The sequence below is a fragment of the Grammomys surdaster genome, unplaced genomic scaffold, assembly GCF_004785775.1.
Source record: "Grammomys surdaster isolate TR1022 unplaced genomic scaffold, NIH_TR_1.0 126109, whole genome shotgun sequence".
In the NCBI taxonomy this organism is placed as follows: Eukaryota; Metazoa; Chordata; class Mammalia; order Rodentia; family Muridae; genus Grammomys; species Grammomys surdaster.
The window spans coordinates 686707-694714 of NW_021620917.1; the positions used below are offsets into that span (position 1 = coordinate 686707).

General features: G+C 46.6%; 1 protein-coding gene across 7 annotated transcripts in view; it reads right to left on the reverse strand.

The window, feature by feature from the left end:
* Trrap (transformation/transcription domain associated protein) overlaps positions 1-8008 on the reverse strand; it is a 92145-nt gene that overhangs the window by 50708 nt on the left and 33429 nt on the right. For all 7 annotated transcript variants that reach the window (XM_028755988.1, XM_028755984.1, XM_028755987.1 and 4 more), the window contains exons 24-31: positions 7102-7319; positions 6827-7024; positions 5875-6135; positions 5305-5466; positions 4017-4113; positions 3303-3424; positions 2901-3071; positions 1811-1879 (exon numbers count right to left, since the gene is read on the reverse strand). In XM_028755988.1, coding sequence (XP_028611821.1) covers positions 1811-1879; positions 2901-3071; positions 3303-3424; positions 4017-4113; positions 5305-5466; positions 5875-6135; positions 6827-7024; positions 7102-7319 — 1298 coding nt within the window. The remainder of the gene's footprint in view (positions 1-1810; positions 1880-2900; positions 3072-3302; positions 3425-4016; positions 4114-5304; positions 5467-5874; positions 6136-6826; positions 7025-7101; positions 7320-8008) is intronic.

Here is an 8008-nt window from a genome sequence, read left to right on the forward strand (position 1 = left end):
AGGAATCAAATTACAAAGGAGCTTTCAATCAACTACTTAGTATGTATTCAAATATGGGGTCTTCCTAAAGAGTTTAAGAGCTCAGCAGTGGCCTGGCCCTGGGTGAAAATGATAAAAGCCATGGCTGCCCGCTCTGCTATGAGACCCAATGCCCGTGGCCTGAGTTTCAGCCTCGGCCTGCTCTGCTCTGCTCTGCTGTTCACGTGGGGTGCTCACTGCACAAGAATGTCCCATGCTCAAGGACATGTCTGTACCCCTGTCTTTTCAACTCACACCTCCAATTCACATTCTACAAAAGCTCACACTGCTGTTTGAATATAACAGAAACCATTCACTTACACGGTTAGACTTCTGACTCTGTTCTTAGTACAGTCATTTATTGGATGCAGGCACATGCCAGGAACTTAGGGGAGGTCAAAGAGTCCTCTCCTTCCACCATGTTGGTCCCAGGGACTAAATTCAGGTTGTCAGGCTTAGTGAAAAGAGACTTCAAACAGCTAAACCACCTCCTGGGCCCTCTGATTTTTTGACAGTTCATTTAAATGTTTATTCTAGAACTGACCATGTGTTTTAAAGGTCTAGTCATGCTTTTAATGTCTGTGTGGGCATCTAAGAGGTGAGTTGAGAGCACAAGCAGAGGGCTGGCTGCTCCGCTCCATCAGAGCTCTCTGAGCTGCTTGCCTCATGACCTTATGTGATTTTTAATATAAAAGTAAGAAACCTTTCAATGGGCCTTACAGCGAAGAGGTTTAAACCCTGGCTGACATCTGCTTAGTGGGCCCTTTAGAAGCAGCAGAAACAAGACACAGAAACAAAGCACCTTGAATACAAGATGTCTAAAACAAATGATGTAGTAAACAAACAAGCAAAAAAATCCAAGTTAGAACAAAGTAAAACATCCAATAAGGTGGTGAGGGGACAAGAGCCGGGCTGGGCCGGGCTCCTGAGTGGGAATGCCACTATGAAACATCCCACCAGGTTATCAAACTTAGAGAAAATACTGTAGCACGTACAATTTTAGAGTCAAAACAGCAAAAAGCCTGCATTTTTTAAAGAGACAAGAGGCTCTGAGGACAAGACATCAGATACTTAAGGAGACTTAGTTATATTAGTTTCACCTAAAAACTGTAAATTTGCTTTGTCTGGTAGTCACTCAATCTTCTTTTTTAAGATTTTATTTACTTCATGTATGTGAGTACACTATCGATGTCCTCAGACATACCAGACAGAAGAGGGCATAAGATCCCATTATACATGGTTGTGTGAGCCACCATGTAGTTGCTGGGAATTGAACTCTTGACCTCTGGAAGAGCAGTCAGTGCTCTTAACCACTGAGCCATTCTCCAGCCCTAGTCATTTAATTTTTAATGAACAACTGGGGTACGAGTAGACTTCCTAGAAAATACCCAAGCTAGTATTTGTGGGATGCTTTAATAAGTCCCCAAAACTTTCTTGGTTTTCCTGGGCAATCATAATTAGTTAGACACAAGGAAGCAATTATCAACCAGAGTGAAGAAAAGCAATGGAAAGGAAAGCTGTGGGACAGAGGCGCCGCCATGTAAGGAACAGTACAGAAGACACGCTGCTTTAAAAGACTAGGACAACGGAGACACAGTGCATACTTCTGAAACGCTATCAACAGAAAAGTCAGTTACAGTGAGCAGAGGGAGCTCATCAAGAGGACTGCTCAGCCTTTGGGAGCAATAAAGCACACTGCACGTGAACCTCTGCTTCTGGCGTGCATCACAGATAACCGCCAACACCGGCTGTGCAGCGTGCGCACCCTCCCAGAAACAAGCCAGTCACTCACGTTTCCGTCACTCCTCTGGCCCCCTTTGTGGGTGATGACCACCACTTCCATCCACTTGCGCAGATGTTGCTATTGAAAAGAGAGGGGAAAAAAAAAAATCAACACATCCTCAGACATGATTTCATGAGATATACTGCCCTGCAGCAGGAATCTGCAGTTATTTGATTTTCCATGCACTTGAGAGGACCACAGAGTTCCCATTACAGTAAACCAGACTAATCATCCAGCAAGAAATGAGTGACAGGCATGGATCTTGCTTCAGCCAGAAACATCAAGGTTTACTTTTAATGAACGCCTGAGGTTCGAGGCACTGCAGTTCCAGGTACTGGGGCAGACTTTGGTGGAAGCAAAGAGGTTCTGTCAGGAGCAGAAGCTCCTGGTCCAGATGGGGGAACCAGAGTGAAGCACAGGAGTATTTATGAGAAGTGGTGGATGGAAAGGAGAGAGGAGCTCTGGCAGAGACTGGGATGTCTAAGAAGGGACCAGAAGGAGAAAGGCCCAATGTGCTCTAGGAAGAAGAGTGCCGAGGACTCTGGAGCTACTGTGGCTGGAGGGGACCCTTGGGAGTAGGCTGTCAAGGCACACACAGATTCCTTTTAATCAGAGACTGGGCTGACGGCTCCATGTGGGCATCTGCTAGTGAGGTGCCACGAAGCCCAGTGCCACGAAGTTGCCTCTGGGCAAGCACAGGAAATGACAGTTGCTGATAAGCAAATCATGTACAAAAAGAATGCTGCATTCCTTTGAAACACCAGTCATATGTCCTGTGATAAAACAGATAACATCTGAATGGACACACAGGCTCCCTTCATGAAGAAAATGCCAGGGATGGGGAAGAAACTCAGTACTTGTATACCTTTTGAATTTTCTTTTTGTCTTATTTTTTGAGACAGGGTCACTGGGTAGCTCTGGCTGGCCCGCAACTCTCTGTGTAGACCAGCCTGGCCTCAAGCTCACAGCCATCTACCTGTCTCCCAAGAGGGGAGAGTACCTACAACCCAGTATGAATGACAGTATGAATGTTGTTTACTTGTAAGCCATCTCGCTTGCCCAGCGGATGGTAGAGTAAGTTTAAAGTCACTCAGCTTACCATCATCTGGTCACAGAACTTATCATTGAAGGAGTTCGGGAAGAGCCGAGTGACGGAGGTCAGCCGGTTCACCACGTTCAGTGTCAAGCTCCGGTAGTCCCCCAGCATCATCAGCAAAGGCCGCATGTGCGTATGAATCTGATCTACTTCTATGGTGGCACCTTCCAAAAACTAGTCAAAAAGGTAAGTCACACAGAGAAACAGGAGGCAGACAGTGTAACAGAATGAAACTCATGATCAACCCCGGCATCAGTTTGCCCTAGGGAAAGGGAGCACTAACTTCATGCTCCCAGAAAGTTCTGATGGGACTGGAGCCCAGCCTTACTGTGTTTCAAGACTCAGTACAACGAGGGCAGAGCAGCCGCACTCCATGGCTGCAGGTCATGAGTCTTACGCGCTCACCTTCCTCATGCAGGCTTCCCCAGCCTCCTGCAGCTCACTGTTGGTGGAGTTGAGGGCTTTGAAGAGAGCAGCAATGATTTTCTCCCTGGACTGAGGTAGATAATTGCAGGCAGCGAGAGCATCTTTGAAGAGAAAAATACATACAGTTTTTATTATTCACCCAAGAAACCCCTCAATAATATTCCTCTCTAAAGGATCCTACCAATCACAAACTACTAACCCTCCCTCCTGTCAGCTGCCTCAAGAAGACAAAAGAGCCGGTGATGGCACACACCTTTAACCTCAGCGCTCAAAAGGCCAAGGCACTCAGATCTCTGAGTTCAAGGGCAGCCTGATCTACAGAGTGAGATCCAAGACAGCTGGGGCTACACAGAGAAACTATGTTTCAAAAAGCCAAAAAGAGAAAAAGAAAAAAAGGCACAGAGTCTGATAGAAATGGCTCTGTGTGATGAGTAGGACAGGTCTCAAACCAGAACATCTGATTCAAGAGTCACAGAGCCAGTGTTCACTACACAGTAAAATCCCATTTGTTAAAGACAAGCTACTTAAACGCTAACAATGCCGGTGCAACCTGACAACCAACACAGCTTCTGAGTCTATCTTTAAAAGACCATACAAAACTAGACATTTTAGGCTAATTATCATGAAGGCCCACCACCCTCTCTGCATGACAATCTGAGCTCCACAGGCTGATTCACACTGGCATGCACTTACTTAATGCTGCTATCCGTAAGGGCACAAGCGACGGGAGGCTTTTGTAACAGGGCAGCTTGGTTAGAGCTGAATCCTCAGCCTCACACAAATTTAGCAGCTAGCAGAGGAAAAAACAAAACAAAACAAAAAAAACAACTTTCAGTTTATCTCACTTCTCCTGGGGGAACAGAAAGATTACATATTATACATAATATCACTGTCACAAACACTGTAACAAACTAATTCAGAAATACAACTCAAAGCCTAAAGAATTCCAACAACAATCAACTGAGTTTAAAGGGGAAACTCAGTTAAAGCCACTGGGGTGAAAATAAACCCAACATCACACCTGACTTGCTGTGCCGCTGAGTTTTCTGTCGATCCCACACTACAGTGTGCTCTCCTCTTGTCCAGAGTTTCCCCATGGGTGAACACACAGGCCACAGCCCTTATGGTTCTTGTAACCATGTTTTACCTTTACTCCTTGTGATGCTTGCTTTTAATTATCAGCTTGCCAAGAGTCTCAGTGGGGCATAATCTAGATCAGGCAGGCCTGTGGCGTGTCTGTGAGGACTGCTGGATTATGGTAACTAATGCGAGAAGCCCCCACCATTCCCAGGCGCTTGCTCTAAGATCCCGCCCAGCCCTCCTTGCAGTGACAGGCTATAATCTGAAACTGTGAGCAGAAAAACTCTTCTCCCCTTGAGTTCTTCTTTGCCGGAGTTACTTTTATCACCACACTGGTTCAGGAAAGGATAAACAGGATGCCAGTGGCCACTGGGAAGCCACCGGCTACAGATCCATGTGGTGGCACAGGCATGTCTAGAACCTAAAACACCATATCTTCTTCTGTTAATACTTCCTCCTTCTCCCTACTGTCCCTAGGACAGGCTCTTAAGCTTCACCATGTCTTTTAAAACTTTATTTTTCTATGTGTGTGAGTGTCTGCCTGAATGTGTGCATGTATGCCACATGCATGCCTCGTGCCTGGGGAGACTAGAATAGAGCTGTATCCCCCGGAGGTGTAAGTACAGACAGTTGAGAGTTGCCATGTGGCACACATACGTAACAGTAAGTGAAGACAATCCATTTAAAAGCAGTTGGGATGTAACCTGCAGCTGGGAATCCAGAGCGAGGGAACACTGTGCTGATAACTCTTGGTACCATGTCTCGCAGGAACATCGTGCCTGCTACAAGAGTCATGGCAGGCTACAGCTGGTTACTCTGCAGCTGCCAAACCTGTTCTGAAGGCTACCTGACCTCAAGCCCAGTCCAGTAGTCATCAACACCCACACCTCACACCACATACCTCTGTGTAGAACACCTTGTGCTCCACCACATTGAGATCCATTGTGAAGAGCCGAGGCTGCAGCGTGGTACAGAACGTGTTGCCCTCCATCAGGCCGATCTGGGCATTGGCAGGCTGATGGCGCAGCAGGTGCTTCTTTGGTGGGACCATATCCTGAAGGACCTGGAAAAAAAAAGGAGGGGTGCCACTTGTCAGATGTTCCTCAAAAAGGAAAGGATCTCATCTTTATAGTCTATAGTATCCAATGTGAAAACCGTAACACGAAGTAATTTCAGAGGCCTAAACTGTCACTAGGGGAGAACATATCACACGTTAGAAGTGCAGTAAAGACTGAGTCAGATACACTTGGTCACGCTGCAGAGTGACCTCACAAAACACCACATGATGACAGGCACCCAGGAAACCAGCCTTCTTTCTATCCTTATCAACAGCTGTGGGCACACACTGCCATCGGTACATCAAAGGTTCCAGAGAATGCACGCCAACAGCCTCTGACAAGGAACCATGAACCGAGTAGTACTTGTAACTCAGATGTGCAGAGCACAGAGCCCGGCTGTGTCCGAGTCCTACCTCTTTATGTGGCTCCATAATTACGGTCACACTTTTTCCAGTGACCTGGGCCAAGACCTGCAGCGAATGCATGGCCTGCTTTCTCACAGTCGAGTTTGGGGAGGTGACTTCACGGACCAAATCGTGGGTCACATGGTGAAAAGATTTCTCCTGAGCTGCCACAATCTCTTCAGCTCGCTCTTCGTCCTTCAAAGGCGTTGCACACCTCATCAGGAGTTGCTCCAGGGTGGTCTTCGCCATGGCGACTGCCCCATTGGAAACCTGGAGGTGGGAGAAGGAATGCAGGATGATGCCACCCACATCTCCGTAGATTTGGGGAGGAGGGAGCTCATGACCACTGTGCCAGCTTCAAGGACAAAGACCATATATAGCATCCATTTGGCACTTTACGGTCAAAATTACCTCCTTGAATGTACTTCCTGTTTGCCTTCATAAAGGTCATTTGGACATGACCTTGCATTAACCACACACCCTGGCAAGCCCACCAGATTCTGCCAAAGTGAGTTAGATTTGCACATGGGCTCATAAATACCGGCATACCTTGGGCCAGCAATATGTCTCAGAGGGTGAAGGAGCTTGCTGCCAATCCTGAGCTCCTCAGTTTGATCCCCACATGGTAGAGAACTAACTCCCACAAGTTGTCTTCTGCCCTCCACACCCATGCTGTGGCAAGTCCCCAAAAACTAGGAAACAAGAAAAACAATGTCCCGCCTATGGGGACCTCTGCAGTACCCTGATACCACCATTCCCTTCGGATCCACTCTGAACCAAGGGAACAGAAGGAACCTAGAGATAATATACAGGAGTCAGGAACTGTCCCTGTATTAAAGATCCTATCAGGAACCCAAGTACCAGAGTTCCATGCTGGCCGAGTGTCTGAGACCAAGAGCTCTGCAGCAGATCAGCTCTTTGCAAGCAGTGTCACTGAGGGTCCAAGCTACCCATGACCTACCTCTCCAGTCAGGTCCATCATAACAAAGAGCAGAGCTTTGAGGAATGTCTGCTGGTTCTGGAGAACCCACGTGAGTGGAAGCCGCTCCATGAGAAACTTAATGGACACCACGCCCCCCAGCTTTGCATACCAGGCCTGCTCGTAGCAGCAGGCACACAAGCGTTCCACAATGTAGGAGAAGAGGGGCAGCTGGCACGCCTGGAGAGAGACAAGCCAGCATCAGTCGGTGCTACCTTTCTAGAACAAGTGCCTGCTAACTGTTCAGACATCCTTACCCTCTCTTTTGAGCCCAGGATGATGCTTGCCACATCGAATATCACAGCCAGGGCTACCTCCCCAATTTTGCACAGTTCCTTTTCTTCGTAAGCCATACAGATAGCTATTGCATCAATAAGGACCAAGGGATCCATTCCTTTGGACCCGTTTTCTTCACTGTGGAACATGGCTGTGCTGGGCTGGCTGCCCACCTGGTAGCAAGGTAGCAAGAAAGGACCTGGAAAGAGGGGAAGCAGGCACACGACAAAGCCAAGGTCATTCCGGGAACACCTGTGACACCTGATTACAAATCAGCTTCATTTCCCCTGGGTTACAACTCTGAAGCCATTCCTAGTGTTCTAATTACATTTTATTAATCTGTACATGTGTAGATTGTATGTAGGCATGCATATGACACAGTCCATATGCCTCTGCACATACGAAGAGGTCAAAAGACAAATTTCAAGAGTTGGTCCTTTCTTGCCCTGTGTGAATTCTAAGGATTGAACTCAGATTCCCAGGTTTATCTGCAAGCACCTTTAACTAGCTGAGCCATCTCCCTAGCCCCAGAACCAGTATTTCAAACTAACTTCCATTAAACTGCAGCTGTTTGAAAACAAAGTAGTCTAATTAATTCCACATTAAGGCAGTTTTTCTGACTATTTCCAAAAATACATTGCATCATTTTCCAGTTACATCAGTTAAAACTCAAAAATGAGGTTGGGCATATACCTAACTTAGTAGCACGTACAGCACAAACAGAGCCCTAGCATTTATACGCCAGACTTTGACAATACACATCTGTATACCCAGACCTATCCAAGTAGAAGAAGAGTGAGAAGTTTAAAGCTAAACTCATCTAAAATCAGGTGTTAGGATTTTTTTTTTTTTTTTTTTTTTTTTTTTTTTTTTTTTAGGGAGAGGGTT